The sequence below is a fragment of the Lytechinus pictus genome, unplaced genomic scaffold (assembly GCF_037042905.1).
Source record: "Lytechinus pictus isolate F3 Inbred unplaced genomic scaffold, Lp3.0 scaffold_20, whole genome shotgun sequence".
NCBI classification, from domain to species: Eukaryota; Metazoa; Echinodermata; class Echinoidea; order Temnopleuroida; family Toxopneustidae; genus Lytechinus; species Lytechinus pictus.
This window is the reverse complement of record NW_026974141.1, coordinates 13,345,854-13,366,061: the sequence shown is the minus strand read 5'-3', so window position 1 is coordinate 13,366,061 and position 20,208 is coordinate 13,345,854. Positions and strand designations below refer to the sequence as shown.

At 36.8% G+C, this 20,208-nt stretch overlaps 2 protein-coding genes across 2 annotated transcripts; one reads left to right on the top strand and one right to left on the bottom strand.

Moving 5' to 3' along the window:
• The first annotated feature begins 914 nt into the window (after positions 1–914).
• Positions 915–5,960, top strand: LOC129283410 (large ribosomal subunit protein uL23m-like). The gene is made up of 5 exons (XM_054919245.2): positions 915–961; positions 1,944–2,118; positions 2,799–2,921; positions 3,779–3,935; positions 4,894–5,960. Exons 2-5 carry the CDS (start codon positions 2,105–2,107, stop codon positions 5,044–5,046), a joined length of 447 nt encoding a protein of 148 aa, XP_054775220.2. The 5' UTR covers positions 915–961; positions 1,944–2,104; the 3' UTR covers positions 5,047–5,960.
• Positions 5,961–9,221: 3,261 nt separating this feature from the next.
• Positions 9,222–20,026, bottom strand: LOC129282555 (nucleoporin Nup37-like). The gene is made up of 7 exons (XM_064115015.1): positions 19,807–20,026; positions 18,207–18,331; positions 16,413–16,485; positions 15,588–15,773; positions 14,321–14,502; positions 12,785–12,920; positions 9,222–11,438 (listed from the first exon to the last, which is right to left on the bottom strand). Exons 1-7 carry the CDS (start codon positions 19,951–19,953, stop codon positions 11,325–11,327), a joined length of 963 nt encoding a protein of 320 aa, XP_063971085.1. The 5' UTR covers positions 19,954–20,026; the 3' UTR covers positions 9,222–11,324.
• Between the last annotated feature and the right edge of the window lie 182 nt (positions 20,027–20,208).

Here is a 20,208-nt window from a genome sequence, read left to right as displayed (position 1 = left end):
TGTCCTGGTATGATCTCTGAAAAAGTTCTTTACAAAAAGTTGGTCAGATTGGAGACCTTGGAGTAAAATTTCACCCCCAAATAGCCCATAATAGTAATATAATATTCATTTTTTGAGGGTTTTTTTTTGCAGTTTTGTTCGTCACAAAAACAATCAAGATATACAAAACATCCGTTGCCCTTCAATTAAACAGAACATTGATACAAACTGTGTAAGTACATAAAAAAATATCCTTAAATAATTGTACTGTACTCAGAATAATATTCATGTTACCTGCATTGTGAATTGTTGATCTACACACAGAGAAACCAGTGGATCAATCTGCCAATGATGTATAAGGGAGATTCACCCTGGCATAGTTTTTATTTATTTTTTTTAATTTCAGCAAAAGCAGAAATGAGAAAACATAAAGGTTTTGAGGGAAACCTATAAAGACATATAGTAATGTGACGTGTTTATACATTTGTAGGGTCATATACAAGAGATATGTCTTTTTTCATTCCATTGTTTTCCACTCTTAAAACTTTTACTGTATTCCTTGGCGGCGGAAGCCAAAAATTTATGGGGGACCACCAAAATTTTTTGACAAGCAAAAAAAAAAGGTATCGACCAAAATTTTAGGGGGGACCAACAAAGATTTTGACAAGCAAAAAAAAAAGTTATCAACCTCAATTTTAGGGGGGTACATCAAAATTTTAGGGGACCTGAATTTAGGGGGGACGCAGGAAACAAAATTGACAAGCAAAAAAAAAGTTAACTAAAAATTTAGGGGGGGTCGCCCCCACCTCAATTTTTTTGGGGGGACAGGTCCCCCCGTCCCCCAGCTTCCGCCGCCTATGTTCTGTTGGTATATTGAACCCTAGAAAAATAAAAGGGCATTTTATCAAAGTCAAAACTTTCGCGCCCTCTACGTTAGTTATGATAGGCTCTTGCGGAGAAAGGTGAACACGGTTCATGCTCGGTAAGCAAACCAGTTTTTTTACCATTTTCAGTCGGGAATAGATGTTTTTGCAAAGCTATTAAGTATTGTTATTTATTTGGAATGTTTGAACTTTTTCTTTGCCAATTGTTCATGTGAATGACATAAGTAATTTTGTTGCAGAAAAGGGCATAGACTACCTCGGTCCCATGTGTTGATAAATGTGTTATGCTGAGTGGGAACTCGGCGGCACCGGTCCGCGGAGTTTTTAATTGCGGCGGAGCTGAAGTGAAGTTCGTGGAACGTAAAGACTCGCGAGAGTAACCACCCCTAACGACTTATTATCTACTGATTTGGAATAAAATGAAAGTAGATCTACATGAACCTACATCTTGAAAACATACTCCATCATCTCTGCCCATTCCGTCGATCCATAACGACTTTTAACATGACGACAACAGCATGAATATCATTCGATTTCTGAAACGAGTGATGGCAAAAAATGCGAATTTTATTCCAGAAAACTCAGCATCCAAATGCTGCCTGTTAGTCTGTGGTAAGTCAAGGGCTGAACGACTAGTTATTCATCCTAATAATGTTAAAAGAAGCAAGTTGATGTAACTCTGCAGGGCCAGGGCTAGACAAATTACAAGGCACCGCCGATGGATTGGTTGGTAAAAAATGGCCCCTTTAATGCCTTTTCCTGCTGCTCCATCCTTGACCTTGTAATTTCCTTTTTTGCTCTCTTCCTATCCCTCCTCCTTTGCCTTCTTTTTCTACTTCTCAATTTATTTTTTCAATTCATTTTTCCTTCACATATTCCCCTCTTTATTCTCCTTCATCTCTCTTCTACGACTACCCCTCCTGTTTATTTTACCGTATCTGTCTTCCTTTTCCTAATCTTTACCTAGTTCCTCCTCCACTTTCTCCCATTTCTTCTTCTCTCCCTTATATTTTATTTCTCACCATCATTGATGTTTTTTTTTTTTACTAGTTAATAAAATTTACTTGTCCCCAAATGCAGAATGCAAAGACTTCCACAAAGTTGTTACAGAGGGATGTTTGTCACACGATGAATGTATTCTGGCACTGTGAATAGTTCATTGAGCTTGCTGTAGGCTGCAAATTCAGGTTGTTGTTGGACTAGAAACCACTCCGGTAGCAGAATCAAACACCTCTTACATAATGTCAAAAGCAAGGTTTGTTGCATCCAAAGCTGAACAAATTTTAACAATTAAAAAAAAAATATTGAGAGTTTTGAAACAGAGTGCTTTCTGTTTTCTCTTTTTACTGACCAACATAATTCTCTTCATTTATTTAAGGTGAGAAGTCCACATCAACATTATTCAATATAACAACAAATTTTAACAAAATTAGATGTGAAAATAAAAAAGTTTTAGAATTTATTTTTAATTTTTGTGAAACCTATTGTTACTGTTTCTTATCCCCATTGTGCCATCTCATTGAACATCTCTATTCTGACCTATCAGATGTTTCTGAAAATCGAGAGATGATGATCGTGATACACTCGATATTTTAATTTTGCCTTATGTGAATTGTGAAATTAAAATCATGTCTATGTCATAATTGATTTTCATTATATTGTGAGTCTAAATTATTAGAGAAAATATTTTAAATACTTCAGATTCGAGATAAAAAAGTAAAATTGCCCATTCAATATTGTCTGTGTTTTAGTATTTGTGATTACGTGTAACACTTTTAAATGCCAGAATCGAAGTTCTCTTGTCAGAATTGGTCGCATTTTAGTCTGCTATAGAATTAGAATTCAAAAGGAATCCTGAAAATATTTCATTTGTTCAATAATCATAAGTCCAAATAATCATTCAATGAATTAATTGATATTTATATTTTTATACAGGTACCCAATTTACCTCCTAGGCAACCCACAGAACAGGGTTTTCTTCACAGATTTCTGCATGAAGCTTGTGAAGAATAAGAAGCCTCAACCACCTAATGTTGTTACATTTGAGTGTGATATTCAGTAAGTCTCTTGTAATCTTTCATCTCTTATTTTGTATTTTTGTATTTAAAAGAAAAAGTGTACACCTAATTTACCAGAATGCATATAGCATTTCTATTTATTTGAATGCACTGTCCAATGAAATGCCTTGCTAACAGGCACAGGTGCCAAGACTGGGTATCGAACCCTGGACTTTCAAATGTCTAGTCAGGTGCCTTAGACCACTCGGCCATGGCATCTCGGTGGTTCTTATTAATCACAATATGATCACCTCCATCTGATAGAGTATAGAAGATATAAATATGTCTATATACTTATCATTACATTTATCAAAACTTATTATGTTTTTCACATTCTGACAAGGGTTGACGAGGGGTTAGAAGAAATCTATGATTAGAGGTTAAAATTGTGATTTTAATGAAATGTTACAAAGTGCCTTACAATCATGAGATAACATAATTGGTGAATCGTCATCATATTTATTTGGAAAAAAACCCATTTAATAGATGTACTGTATCATAATTTAGTCCAAGATATTGCTTTGACTTATAAATAAATCAGGTACTTATATTAAAGAATATGTAAATAATAAACACTTTCTTTACTTGCATTTCGAGTGGGGTGTTGCAAGAAACTTTGCAATTGATCGCAAGTCAATCTCGGGTCCCAACATCAATATTTCATTACAAATTTGCAAATGATTGGTGATCTGCGTGTTGCATCAACAAGTATAAATTGATTTGCGTTAGTAAGTTGATCCATTACTTGTAAATTTGCATCTGAAATTTGCAATATATTGAGAATATTTTCTTGCAACCCTCCCTAAGGCTCATATTGTAAAGAAATAACAATCTCTTCTGTAATTGTTCTTGAAACAGGATGACAAAGTTTGACATAAAAAACTATCTTGAGAATGTCTATAAGGTTCCTGTAGCCAGGGTTAATACGAGTGTAATCTACGTACCATTCAAAAGAAATCATAGAAATGAGAGGGTCAAACTCAGAGAGGACTACAAGCTGGCATATGTGACATTGGTATGTTTATTAACCCATAGCCTACTAGAATGGGTGATTTCAAGTTCAGTGTTGAACTATTGGTGTTGGTGTTAGGTCAATATTTACATTGTATATATCACCAAACATAAAATGAAGATGGTCCTGAATAGTCACTCACTAGTTTTTGAGATGTCAATAATGTGATCTGGATCAGTTTTACAAACTCTGAATAAGTTTTGGAGCTAGGGAAGCAATCCAAATTCCAACACTAACACCAACACCACTGTCAACACCGGACTTGAAATCACCCAATAGGGTTGTCCCTGTACAAAGCCTATGGGATTTGCAAAATTCAGCAGTCAACTGGTCAAGAGGTAACTGAACTCTAAGGTTCTCTACCACACAATAGAATTCATGTGATAGGGCCATTTATAAACCTTTTCAATGTTTAAAATGATCAGAATTATATAAGAAGTTTTGTTTTAGAAATGTGAAGTCCAATCAATCTTGATTTTAAAATGGGAGTGATTGGAAGTATGATGTAGACACTTTGTTCTTGGCAAATAATTGTGGTATTACAAAGAGAAGTGGACAAGTTTTACCACATTCAGGGAATAATTATGCTTACCAAAGTTGATTAGCATTTTTGGTCATCAGATGAGAAATCTCTCAACTAAGTTCTCTACAATTTATTGAAATATGCTAAACAAAAGATTTTTGCGTAGGATTCATTAAAAATATGTGAAGCCAGGAAAATTATTTCTTATATAAGACAACGTGATCAAAGTCTTGTATCACTTTACGAGAGGATTCGGTCTTGAGCTGTTGATTTTTCATTGCGATTCCGTCGATCCTTACTCCTTTATCATCAGATTTCCCTGCATACTCTCCATAGAAAATAATAATTTAAGAATTAGTTGGCTTTACTGTGTAATGTGTACACATGTTTATTTTCTGTTTGCACACATGTTTTTCTTTTTCTTTTGTTTTTGAACAGGCGGAGGGCCAGACGTTTGAGTTCCCAGAGCTCTTTCCAGACACAGAGGAGAAGAAGAACGAAGAAATGGCGGAGGAGCTGAAGGAGAAGGAGAAGAAGGCTGCAAAACTATTTGCAGCAAGAGGAGGGGTTCCCAGCTGGTTTGGCTTATGATAGATGGAACGTGTGATGATAGAACAATGATACAGACAGGAAAACAGTTGTGATTGACAGAACGAGTGATGATGGACAGATAAGTGCCATTGCGGAGATGGAATTTATTTTGATATTGAACCATGTGCAACTAGGAGGAAGATCCTTGAAAATCATTTCCAAGGACTGGACTACCTGCTGCAGTGAACAATGCTTCTGCGATTTTCAATGCAATTTACTGTCATCTTGAAGGAGGATTGAAGGGTCAGGTTTCCATAGTCTGTGACTCTAAATTGCAGAAGACTCTTGCTGACTTCACATACTTCATTACATGGACAAAGATCATGATTATCATTGAGTATTAGCTGTCGTCCAAAGCAGTATCAGCTTTGTTATTTTGAATAAAGGGATGTGGAAATTTTGAATATAAAAACTGGAGTGTATGTTTATTTTGTACAAACTTCAGCCTTTGAAATGATCCTTTATTTTACAGAAGGGTTGGCGTGCAGCTAAGCATGGTTTGTATGGACCGCGGAACATAAAAAGACCGTCTGATTGAGATTTTTTTTTAATGGTCAGCCCACCGCCAGCCCAACCAATTCAAAACCATTCCATGACCCCTAGTTTCTTAGTGGACTTTCCTAATGTAGTCAAGATCAACCCTGACTTTGGCCTCGACACCAAAAATGACAAAGATGTCTTTTTGTTTACAAGGGAAGTCCATTCTGATGCCAAGTTTGTTAAAATTAATAAAAACAATACAAAAATAAGAATATTCATGAAGGTTATGGAAAAATTCATTCAAAACGTAATGGTATGCAATTTTCAACTCATGGTACTCTATGCAATGTAATATCAGTTCCACAGATTACCACTTTTTATACTTAAAGGTATTGTTTAACTTTGTGAGCAGCCGATTAAAAATATTCTCAAACCAAGATGAAACATGTGTACAAGTGCATGTATTAGAACTAATAAACCCTGAAAACAACCATTATAGAGAATGAAAAGCTAGAACTACAAGGCAAACCCCGATTTTGTAAATAGGCGTCTTATAAACGCCTAAATAGTACACATAAGTGTATGGGATGAAATTAAGATTGTGTTTTCGGTCACTTTATATTTCAATTTTTGAAGCACTAAATAATTATTTTCGAACGCAATTTTTTTCTGGGCTTCATTTTTGTAACATATCGCACACACAGGTGACAAGTGTGACCTAGCTCAGATTTTTGAAATGTCAAACCAATGTTTACCAATCACTTTAATTATTTAGATTTCTGTTCATAGATCTATGAAATAATGTATCTGATAGTATAGTATAGTACAAGTTACTAATTGTATACGAAGCACTTCTTGGTCTCACTTCTGGCTGCATTACAGAATTATTGAGATATAAAACCAGTAATCATGGATGCAATTTACGCAGTTCAACGGATCCTTTGCTTTTACAGATTCCATTTTTCAAAACAAAAGTAACACTAGGTGATCGAGCATGTGCTTGTGTAGCCCCCAAGCTCTGGAATAGCTTACCCCTTGAAGTGAGGAAAGCGCCATCCGTAAAAAATTTTAAATCAAAGCTCAAAACACATCTATTTAATTAATAACAAGCATTTTAGGAGTCCTGCAAAGCGCAGTAGAATAAATACTTTGTGGAATAGTTCCTGTGCTCTATAAATGTATACATTATTGTTATTATTAAATAATTTTATATATTTGAGAAAATATTCTGTAAGAAAAATTATATTTCACAACAAACGGAGCTCTTCGCATACAAAACCACCAAAACAAAAACTATAAAAATTAATGAATCTATTAATTGGAATTATTTTTCTGTCCATTATACTACCACCCCCTCCTTTAAACCTTTCCCCCTTTTTACAAGAGTAATCTTACTCCACTTCTCTTTGTAATTTGCAGTATGCAGACTACCAATATCTTGTCATATATTTTAGTACCTTCTTACCTACTTCCTCTCCTTCCAAACCCTCTCCCACCTTACCCTTCTGCAGTCCTTGTAAACGCAATAACTTCATTTTAACCTTAACCTAGGCTCATATAGCATATATCCCAGGAAACCTATTGATTTTGAGGTCAAAAGATCAAAGTGATATGCTTTCATCTTGCCCTTCTGAAGTCCTTGTAAACATGATAACTTCAGTTTAACTTTAGCTAGGCTCAAATAATTTGGTGTGTTTGATAATAGCATGAATCACAGGAAACCTAATAATTTTGAGGTCCAAAGGTCAAGGTCACAGTAATGTGTATTCATCTTTCCCTTTTGAAGTCCTTGTAAACATGATAACTTCAGTTTAACTTAACCCTAATTCTCCCGGGGGGGGGGGGGCCATAATGGCCCCCCCTTGACAATTTTCGCGATATATCTGCTGCGCAAATTTTTTTGACCTCGCCGCTCACTGACTTTTTACTTTCAAGTCTCGTGCAAATTTTGAGACCAAATTTGTGACGGGTACACGGGTACACGGTTACGACATTACGCAACATGATGTAAGTGCATGTCAGACCCAAAATTGCTCATAAACGTGATTTCATGTACAAATCCAATGCAAATTGTGTATTTAGCCAAAATTCATAAATGTATCATTATTTCTACTTTTACTGATTAAACTGAATTAATTTTGCCTTGTTTATGATCAGAACTAAGTCTGGAATGATTTCCATTGAAAAAACAATAAAAAACAAAAAGTAAAAAAACAAAGAAATACATAAGAAATTCATAAAACAATAAAATACATAAGAAATTGATTTCCGAACCGAAGTTTTTTTAATTACGATTGTTAAGATTGCTACAAAGAATTTTTTTTACCAAAAATTAGCATTCTAGGAGCTTTATTTAGTAAATTATAGCAAAAAGTATGATTTATGCATAAATTAGCATAATTAATTCATATAAAATAAAATCTCATTATTTTGGAAAATTTTACCATACAGCCTTGTAGATTACATCGCACACTACCAGTGTGCAAATTTTTGCGTCGCTCGCGCAATCGGCGGCCGAGATCTTAAGGGGGGGCCATAATGGCCCCCCCCCGGGATTGACAAGAATCAAAATACCCCGGGAGATTGAGGGTTAAGCTAGGCTCAAATAATTTGGTGTGTTTGATACTAGCATTGATCCCAGGAAGCCGATTGATTTTGAAGTCGAAAAGTCAAGGTCACAGTTCTGTGTTTTCATCTTACCCTTCTGAAGTCCTTGTAAACGCACTTTTGATTTTGAGGTCAGAAAGTGAAAGGTGAAGTCGCCACCGTCCAATTTCCTTGCTTGACCAATAACTCCCATTTTCCGCAATCCGCATTTCAGTTGGGCGTATCACATGCTCGCCTTAGCCACTTTCTTGTTACGATTTCAGAACCTTTCTTGAATCATTGCATATTTGACTCAGATCCTCTTTTCTCCAATAGATAATCTTCCCTGCCTGCTTATGGGAGGCAAATGGGACAATAAACACATTTTGAAAGGGGGTCTATTCAATTAAAAGATGCACTTACAGACGGGAACAGAACGCTAAATAGGGAGACGATTGCTTACTGTGATTGGAAAAAGCGAAGTGCAAGAAGGACACCTTATTTCATACGGGAATGGGCACTATTAAAGGTCAAGTCCACCCCAGAAAAATGTTGATTTGAATGAATAGAGAAAAATCAAACTACCAAAACACTGAAAATTTCATCAAATGTTGGATTTTTCTCTTTTTATTCAAATCAACTTTTTGTTGGGGTGGACTTGTCCTTTAAGAAGTCAATTTCTTTGCGAGGTGCCGGATGAGCTCCACATCATTGATGTGCTAGTTTTCGTTCTTTCTTTGCTCCCAAGTTTACTATTTCATCTATCCATTTCTCCCACCGTCTTCTCGTCACTACCCTCTTCTGCCCTTCCTTTCTTCATCTCTTAATTCCTGTTTTTAACTATGACAACCTTACTCTCTTTCTCTTGCCTCCCTCTCCAACACCTCTTCTTTCCTTTCTTTCTTCCTTCCTTCCCTCCTTTCTTTCTTTCTTCATTCCTTAGTTTTCTGTGTAATCTCTTCATTTATCACACACCCTCCCCACTACCCTTCTCTCATACCCCTCCCTCTTTTCCCCTTTTACTTTCCCACAGCTTTCTACACCATCAATATAGGCATAAATTCATACCAAAGTCACACACCAGACTGAACAACTCCCAAAGTGCTATCTCTTGTTGACATATATCATTTAATGATAAGCCTCGCCTACTGCAGACAATTTAAAGAAAACATTTTCTATGCTGGATAGAAAAATGAATCTTGAAAAGTCATTTAAGAAAATACATCTTGAGCATACATCTTCATGATGGCAATGAAATAAAATTTGTCCACAAAATAATGTAGTCTTATAAACAAACGTGTAAGTCAGTTTATACAAATCAGGCAAAACACAAATTTGTGGAGAAAATGTCGGACATTGCATGGTGTCTCCTCCATCCAACCCCTCCTACTTTCAGGGGACAAGGGGGGGGGGAAGCCGCCCCCACTTTTTTCTCAGACAGTGTACAAAAACGTAAAATTACCATCTGTAATTAATTACTTGGTCAGCCCCCCCCCCCTCCCCTTTCAACACCATTCGGAGGCCCCCGTCTCACCCACCACTTTCTACATCCAGTGGTGCAGTTCAGTCTTAGTAGCAAGCCACGGAAGGGTCAAGACCAAGATGTTAGAGTCGTGAGGCTGCTGGATAATAGTTTCTCTCATAGACATTGTAAACATGACTCGGCCCCAGGTCAAGGCCGGCAAAATGTGGCCATCTGATTTCTAGGCAGGGATGCCACTCAAGGCTTGATAAAATGTCAGAAAATCATCTAGAATGACCCCTTTCCTACATAAAAGAGATGTTTTCCATGGCCAAAAAAAAAGTTTGAATTCAGACATCAGTCTGAGAAGTAAAATCCCTGTTTATATGGAATGATATCATGCTCTCAATTCATCATGGATTGAGTAGGTCATGGAGTGAAGTGAAAATGGAAAAAAAAAGAGTGTGGAACATTATACAAATTGTGATGATTGTATGGGCCTATCCAAGCATATCGGTATCCTAAACTCCCAACTTAAGGACACCAAACTCTCTCTCTCTCTCTTAACTGATCCCTCCACTTCTTTGGAGATTCCTGGAGTCCAGATAGAATGTAACTGTATATAATCACAGATCCGTTTTAGGTTATTTCAAGAGACGTAGAGCGGGAGGTATGGATTTTGTGGAGAAAAAAGAGGGATAGTAGGAGTAAGCTATTGTGAACTTCAGATGACAAGCAAGGATGGTAAGATAATAAGGTGGCACAAGTAAGTTGGTGGGGGTCATCACTGTCATAGAGGTTGTGACAGTATGTGTGGTCTACTAGGCACTCCTTAGCTTTGTTGACAAAATCCACACGTAGATGGTTGAGATTTGGACAGGCTGCAACAAAATGCTCCACTGTTTCATCCGCAGAGTTGCATAAGGGGCAGATACGAGTAGAGGATTTCTTCAAAGTGTATAGACGACTTTGAGTTAGGTACGAACAGGACAGTAGTTGGGCTCTAACTATAATTGCGTGACGAATTGTAGGTGATATAGAGTACTTAGGATATAGGAGGTTAGCAGAAGGTGGGACCTTGTCTATCCAGAGCCTGAGTGAAGATTTACAACAGATTCCTTGTAGAGTGAGTTGTCTTACAGCATGAAGCACTTTGTATTTAGACATACGTTTCCAGACGGGATATGATGGTGGATTGGAGATGAGACTATGCACTGCTGATTACAGAACACTGCTGTAAATTTTTTTTTACACTGTCAGCAGTGTAAACACTGCTGATTACAGAAATGTAATAATTGGCATATAGTGCATTGGTAAAGGCTGGATACCCCAAAAATTCACCCAAAAAAATAGAAGTTTTAGGTAAACAATTGTACATGTACTTATTTTCTCAATATCATAATTTCTACCTAAATTAAAAGCATATCTACCTGCGTTTACTTAACATACATGGAATCTATACATGTATATGAGAGCATTGAAGACTTCTGAGAAATTGTTGATTTAGGGCTCACTCTTGCCTGTCCGCAAATTTTCAAAAATATTCCATCCTCTCGAAAACTCAGCTTCCTTTAGTTTTTTCCTCATTACGCCAATGATGATGCTTCTCGTTATCCAATGAGATTATGATAATGAGGTTCTTATATTTTGCTGGTGCCCAACCGACGTGGGAAAGACATTGGAGATCTTCCAAATGAGAGTTCTTGATCCTTGACTGTTTGTCCAGAAGTCTTTGGAGACCATTTGGTGATCAAGGTTCGGCTGGAAACAGGTGGACCCTCCTGTCACCCCCGACAGCGCAGATAGGTAAGAATGCATGCCAGGACAAACCTCCTAGCACTGGCAGGCTCTCAGTGACAGGGACCTAGGGCAAAAGAAAACAGTGGTTATCAAGGAGAAATGGGATATGATTCAAAAGTTATCATAATCATAATTATGAAATGAGTACCTGATTGGTTTGAAATCACCTTTCAAATACAGTCCACAACCATTTAAAGGACAAGTCCACCCCAGCAAAAATTTAATTTGAATAAAAAGAGGAAAATTCAACAAGCATAACAATGAAAATTTCATCAAAATCGGATGTGAAATAAGAAAGTTATGACATTTTAAAGTTTTGCTTAATTTCACAAAACAGTTATATGCACATCCTGGTCAGTATGCAAATGAGGAGACTGATGACATCATCCACTCACTATTTCTTTTGTATCTTATTATATGAAATATTTTAATTTTCTCCTCAATGTCAAGTGAAACAATGATTATTTCCTCCCTGAACACATGGAATTAGCATTGTTTAATATTATATGGTTCAGTCAAGTTGGTCCGTATTGTCAAATTTGTAAAAAATGAAAAAATTGTATAATTCAAACAATAAAAAAACAAAAGAAATAGTGAGTGATGGACATCACCTACTGACTCATTTGCATGTCACTGAGTTGTGCATATCACTGTTTTGTGAAAAATAAGCGAAACTTTAAAATGCCATAACTTTCTTATTTTACATCCGATTTTGATGAAATTTTCAACATTATGCTAGTTTGATTTTTCTCTATTTATTCAAATCACCTTTTTCTGGGGTGGACTTGACCTTTAATTTGGATAATGAAAAAATTTGTCTGTCCAACAATTTCTGTGATTTTTTTAATGAACTTTAAAAATATATACATATTTGTGTATTTTTTTTCTATCTGTATGTTGAAAAATGAATATAGAAATGAAAAAAAATAATAAATTCAATTAAAAAATGATCATCTAGGACTATAAGCCCCAATCCCATGGCCTAGGTTGAACAATAGGTTGAGTGGAGCGTCGTGGCCCAGTGGATTAGTCTCCGGACTTTGAAACAGAGGCTCGTCGGTTCAAATCCCAGCCATGGCGTAGTTTCCTTCAGCAAGGAATTCATCCACAGTGTGCTGCATTCGACCAAGGTGAGGTAAGTGGGTACCGGCAGGAAGTAATCCCTCAAAAAGCTGTGTGCACCTGAATCGGTAGCCTAGCTTAGCCGGGGTAATAATGATAGCAGGGCCCACTGGTAGAACATTTTTCGGAACTGAAGTGGCTACCCTGAGTAAATATACCGTTATTATTATTAATCATTTTAACCCATTAAAGACTGAATGATTTCGCTGCAACACATGTTTTCAATAGATTCCAGCCCCCGTTTATGTGGGCTGGAGTCTCCAACAGGTTAATACAAAAGAGACCCACCTGATGATGCCCTAAGTGGTAGACTTTGGCTTCATTGTTGGGACGCCCTGTAGTAGCAAACAGGTTAGGGCTAGATCTGCACCATCTGAACTCTTTGCCTCCTTCGCCGTGAGCCAACTCAGAATCTTGAGCTTGACTGTAAAAAAAATCATAATTTCAATTGGTTAAAATTGTATTTTATCTCGTAACTTCTAGTTACAGGATTCTGTGAAATACGAGCTACGCATGCGCAAATCAGTGAGCCTATGTACATGCATTGGCTGACGACAGGCAGTCATTTTATCAGTAGAGGTTTCTTTTTTTATTGTTAAGTTTCACACTCTACAGGAGGTACGTGTAACTATTTCATATTCTTTATTATTATCACTAAATTTTGAGCCAATAGTTATTTCATTGTTTTACGTTGCGGCCTATTATTTTAAATCCGAAAAAAATATAGTTTATGTCAAATCCAGGAAATTTTGGGATTATTAGGGATCGGTATTATACATGTCATGTAGGCTATCAACATTTTGGAAGAGATTTTGACAAATTTGATATCAATAGAGCAGGTCAGTAATTCTATGAAAAAGTTTGAATGAATAATTTGTTTCATTCTTAGGTTTGATGAGGCCTATATGTTGAAGATATAAAAAAAGATTTAAAAAAAGGAAATATAATCGTTTTTCATATAGAATGAATGATATCATCAAGAAATATATGATGTGAACAGCCCTTTCAGGTTGCAAAAGAGCCCTAAATAATGCTTTGTTTAAAAGTGATATTAGGAAGGTTCAATCTTGATGCACTCGACCAAGGTACAGTAAATGAAATGCTTGTTCTCCAGGATGGTAGCTGGGCTAACGACAGAGTAATTAAGACAATTGGCACCTTGAACTCTATTCATAAGTTGCATTATTTTTCTTCATGAATGAGGGAAAAAATGCCCCACCTGATTTGAACAGGTGTTGTGGCTCAGTGGATAAGTCTCCAGATTTTAAATCACAAGGTCTGGGGTTCAAATCCCACCACAGCACTTGCATTTATCTACATTTGCCACTCTCCACCAAGGTGTAGTAACTAGAAAATTGAGTATCCAGTGGGAAGGGATTCTTTGAATGCTCAAGAATAGTCATGCTAGAGCCAGGGTAACAATATGCAGTGCTTAGATACAAAGTACACAATATGGCCCATATTCTGAAGTCGGGTTTAATTTAAACTCTGGTTTTAAGTTGTGGTTTAAGTATGGAAAGCCAGTTGTTACATAAATCTATATCAGTATAGAGGTTCAATGTATCAGCTCATTTGACTCCCAAAACATTCTTAACTGCCTGGGAAGGATAAGTATGACAGCTGTCTTCACCATTAAAGAATCAGTAAAGAGCACAGTAAACATGAGAAGCATTCACTGTAAACAAAATTTTGAAACGCTTGGCTTCCCATAATTTTAGCACCGAGTTAGACCATGATCTAAGTTAAACCCGACTTCAGAATATGGGCCTATGTAATTGTTGCATATGATTTTTAATATCATTTGGAATGATTATTTAAAATTACCTTGATCTTGTGATGTCCCACACCATCCACTCTCCACTGACAATAGCCCCAACCCTGGTAGGATCACAGAGGCTCCAGTCTGCACACATGAGACCTGGTCTACCGGTCTCCAAGGACATGAACGGTTGCTCACTCACTAGGTCATAGAAGCGTAGAGTTCCGCCCTTCTCAGCAACCATTAGCTGTAATCATAACATGCAGGCATTGTATTTAAAAGGTCGAGTCCATATTTTGTGAAATTAAGCGAAATTTTAAAGTGTCATAAATTTCTTATTTTACATCCGATTTTGATGAAATTTTCATTGTTATGCTTGTTGGATTTGTCTCCTTTTATTCAAATCAACTTTTTGTTGGGGTGGACTTGTCCTTTAAATAATTTTATTTAGAGTAATTCCAATTCATTATAGAGCACAGCACAATTGGGGAAATGAAATGGGCAAACTAAATGTTTATGGCCAATAAGAGGGGCACTAAATAAAGTATCCAATAATCTGCAGGCATAGACCCTGATTGAAACTTTGATCAACAAGTGGGCCTTCAAACATTTGCTCCGGCGACAATTGTTCCGACGGAAAATCTTCATGTTAAGTCAAACATAAAACCTAACCTTCAAAACTAAATAAGCCCTAATCGGTAATCTTTATCTATACATTATTCTGAACCAAAAACTCTCATTACAATCCTACCTTGATCAGGCGCTCTAGCATTCAAAGAATTTCTTCCTACCGGGTACCCATTCACCTCACCTGGGTCGAGTGCAGCACAATGTGGGTAAATTTATTGCTGAAGGAAAACACGCCATGGGAATCGAACCCACGTTCCTCAGACCATGACGCCCCCATGCCAATGCCTTTACTTCAAAAATGATCGCCAAGGGTTGTTTACTACAGAAGGCCCATTGCAGACAGAGTCACAGTTGAATGCAACTAAATTCTTAACCAATCAGAAGCGAGTACTTAGAACTTTCATCTCATTTTTTTCCAATTGTGTTTTAACTGAACTCTTTCGGCAAAAGGCCCCAGTTACAATCTACAAACATCCCCTCTATTTCTTTTCTACCAAGAAATACATTCTTGTCAATTCTCAACACCTAAATGGACTTTACTTGCATGTCTTGATGCGGTACTACCAAATGTTCACATACCTTCATTTGTATTCTCTTCATGCAATCATATTATTTTCATACTATTGGGGTTTTTTTATCATCTGAGTCTCCCACAAAAAAAAATTAATGGAGAGACAGAATAAACATCAAGGCCTAAACTACCTTATTGGGGTCACTCTGGTTCCAGCAGACAGACATGCCCGCAGACTTCAGAGGAAACAGCGCCCTCTGTCGACCATCGTGATCCCAGAGTCTACAGGTCTGATCGTCGCTTACACTCGCGATCAATTCTCCTTTGATGGGTTCAAAGGTTAGAGAGTTGATGAAGTCTTGGTGACCTCGGATAACCTGATAAAAGAAGAAAATAGATGATAGCCAAGGCAATAATTCCTCCAGTAAACTGTGAAAGAAAACAAAAGGTACTAGAACATTCAGTTGAAAATATTATCATCATATCCTTTGAAATCCTTTTCGTTAATTCCAGATGATCTTATTCCAAGTTGCTACCAGCATGATGGCTGAACGAAATTGGTCAACAACCTGGTCTATAACTTTGATCGTATTGCCTCACTTTGTCTATCTTTACTAATTATGTAACACTCTTCAAAATACCTAACAAATTTGTCTTATATTCAAATTGCTAAAGCTGCCTAAATGACCATTTCATCCACTGACACCCCCCCCCCCCCCCATTTCTTGCCAGAACCTTCTTTCTTTGAGTAATTTGTTTATATAGAGGCAATAGAAATATTGTCCAGACAACTTTCCAAATCCTCTTTCATATACATATTATTTCCAAGTTTTGTTCAATATATCCTTTGTGAATTTCAGGAAACAAATCCATCTAGACAAAAAAAATTGCAGGGCTGTTATTTGCTTAAATTTAAAAAGTATGGTACAAGCCAAGGTCAACTAGAGTACAAATATTGTGGAGTATCCCAAATGGAAATTAGACAACTGCCTTACAACAGAAGTGAGCTACGATACCTTGACAGTGTCTTGGTCTTTTAGGTCAGATGTGAATATTCTTATCTTATGATCTATGCCAGCTGTGCAAAACCTGTGGGAAATAAAGACAAGGACAACATTAACAATAGGTATAGTTAGAATTAAAGTGGTCTTTGAGTATGATTTGAATGATAACATAAACCTCATGACACAGATAAACAAAATAATATATACAAACAGTTCTAAAGAGTTGGAGTTATCAGTTCAAGCATAATTTGCCTTTAAGTTTTTTTAAAGCTATTTATTTCTTTCTGGTTACTAGAAGACCCAGAAACACAAGAATGGAGTATATCTTTTACTAATACTATTATCAAATTATCTTTATCATCCTCATCATTATTACACATCATCATCATCATCATCACCATCATCATTAACATCATCAACATCATCATCATCATCACCATCAACATAATTATCATCATCATCATCATCACCATTATCATCATCATCAACATCATCATCCCCACCACCATCATCATCATCACCATCATCATTAACATCATCAACATCATCATCATCATCACCATCAACATAATTATCATCATCATCATCATCATCATCACCATCATCATTAACATCATCAACATCATCACCATCATCACCATCAACATAATTATCAACATCATCATCATCATCACCATTATCATCATCATCATCATCATCATCACCATCATCATTAACATCATCAACATCATCATCATCATCACCATCAACATAAGTATCATCATCATCATCATCATCATCACCATCATCACCATCATCACCATCAACATAATTATCATCATCATCATCAACATCATCATTAACATCATCATCACCATCATCACCATCATCATCATCACCATCATCATTACCATCATCACCATCATCATCACCATCATCACCATCATCACCATCATCACCATCATCACCATCATCATCACCATCATCACCATCATCATCATCATCACCATCATCACCATCATCATCACCATCACCATCATCACCATCATCATCACCATCATCACCATCATCACCATCATCACCATCATCATCACCATCATCATCATCATCATCATCATCATCATCACCATCATCATCATCATCATCATCATCACCATCACCATCATCACCATCATCATCATCATCACCATCATCACCATCATCACCATCATCACCATCATCATCATCATCACCATCATCACCATCATCATCATCATCATCACCATCATCACCATCATCACCATCATCACCATCATCATCATCATCATCATCACCATCATCATCATCATTATCATTATTAAAATCATCACCATCATCATTATCATCATTAACATCATCACCATCATCATTAACATCATCATCACCATCATTAACATCATCATCACCATCATCACCATCATCACCATCATCATCACCATCATCATTAACATCATCACCATCAACATAATCATCATCATCATCAACATCATCATCATTCACTAATGTGGCTAAGAGTCTAATCGGATTGCCTTCCCTGGCTTCAAACACCCAAATCACACTTAGCTATAATTGTAGCTCATTAACTAATGAAATTTGTAACAGGAATATCTTCATTTTAATATTTTAAGTTTGGTCCTTTGATGATACAAACTAACATCAGCCCAATATCAATGCCAAAAGTCCAACACTAAACTTGAAATCATTCACTGATTGCAAAGCTACCAAAGTCACAAAATAATTTTGTAAGCAATGGGCCCAAGGACCAGGGATTGTACACATCCCCACTGTTTTGGGTTTTTTTTATCTCACCTAATACACCGAGGTAGGACATCCAATGCTGTTTGTGGACTCCACGCTATGCTCATTACTCTGGTTCGATGATGGAAGTCCCGAATATGTTGGTAGTCACATCCAGTAAGGGAGTTGTCTTGCTCCTGTAATGTGAATAAATATAAAGTGTATTCTCTAATTTATGCATTCAAAAAAAAAAGATGAAAAGAAAAGCAGGGAAAGAAAAATAAATTAAGAACGAGAATTACAGGACAAGCAACAAATACATGCAGACAAACTGAGGTTATGAGGTGGAAGAGAGAGGGAAGAAGTGGAGAAAGAGAAGGGAATGAGAAGAAAGAGAAGAAGATGAGGAATGTCGAGGAGGAATGGAAGCTAGAAGAGAGGGAGAGGAGGCGAGGGGGTGAGACGGAGGCGAGGATTAGTAGGAGAAAGTAGAGGAAGAAGAAGAGGAAGAGGAAAAGGGAAGAGGAGGAAGAAAAAGAAGAAAAGCAGAAGAAGAGGAATAGGAAGAAGAGGAAGAAGGGGGAAGAGAAGGAGAAAAATGAGAAATAGAAGAAGAGGAGGAAGAAGAAACATTAAAATAAATACAAGTAGGAAAAGACAGAAGAAAAGAGAAGAGGAAGGAGAAGAGGAAGGAGAAGGAAAAGAAGAGGAATGGGATGAAGAAAAGGAAGAAGAGGAAGAACATGTGGCGAGCGTCGCGTAACGTTGGGGAAGTACAATAACAGTAGAGGCGCACGGCCAATATTGGAGACTGTCTCCAATGTGGGAGATTATCTCCAATATCAGAGACTTTTGTAAAGAATTTGGGTATCCAATTTCAGAGACAGTCTCCAGTTTTGGAGTCCAATTTCCTTTGTTTACATTTGCTGCAAAAGGACTTCCTTGGCGGCAAATAAAAATGTGATAAGCAGATTCCTTATGAAAAATTACCCCTTTTCACCGTCTACTTTAAAAATTCACCTTCTACTTTTATTTTGATAAGGAATTTTGTTGTCAGTCACACACAAAACAAATGGGCTTCTGACCTCAGTGAGACAAAATTTTGGGTGGAAAAAATCATACTTTTGTTGGTGTTGTTTCTTTTGTCCTTTTGCAAAGCAAGTCTCCAATGTGGGAGATTGTCTCCCCTATTGGAGAGTCTCCCATATTGGCCGTGCGCCTCTACTGAATAAGAAACAAGATGGCTGCGTAAACATCGGGCAAGTCTCTTCCGTCTTTTCACAATATTTTTCTAATATTTTTGATGAATTCTTGTTTAAAAATAACAACGAGAGCGTAGAAATGTCGGAAATGAAGTTTTATCCCATGACATATGTCATAGTCATACATGATTTAGAGCTAGGCCTAGCCCTAGATCTTTTTAGAAGGAAAGTAGAAATCTCGGGGGCGAAAGTTTCAGGGTTTTTTGCGGTACACGCAGATGAATAGGAAGGACTCCCTGGCTTCATTTAGAGTAAGCCTACGTTAGTAAATTATTTTTACTCTCAAGAAGCCGCCTGGCCTGGCTAGGTAATCGGCCGGTGCGAAACTGCATTAGCGCCGTATCCTTCCTCCGCATCGGCATCGCAATTACAAACACCAATGATAACTTGTGGGACCGATAGCGGTATACCTGAAACCTGCATGTCCCAATGCTAACTCGAAGATCTCCCCCGAATGCAATGAGAGAAGATGAGTGTTCGAAGGCTGAAAATTCTACACATGATACTGTATCTCTTGATTCAAAGCTGTAACCATTCCTCTTCGATGGGGAACTCATCTTTCTGAGTTTCAGCACGAAAAATAGTAAAAAGAATGAAATTTAGCGCAACTACTTCAGACTCAACCTCTTATTTGTAATCTTATTATTCCCTTGAATTTTATTTTATCATATTTAAACTTCTAAAACCATTTAAAAAAATTATAAATCTATTTAATTTATTTTAATTTATTTGTTTTGTACCTTAATAAACCAAAATATTACGTATTTGAAAACAAAAGAAACTAATGTTCATGATCGATATGACACACTGAC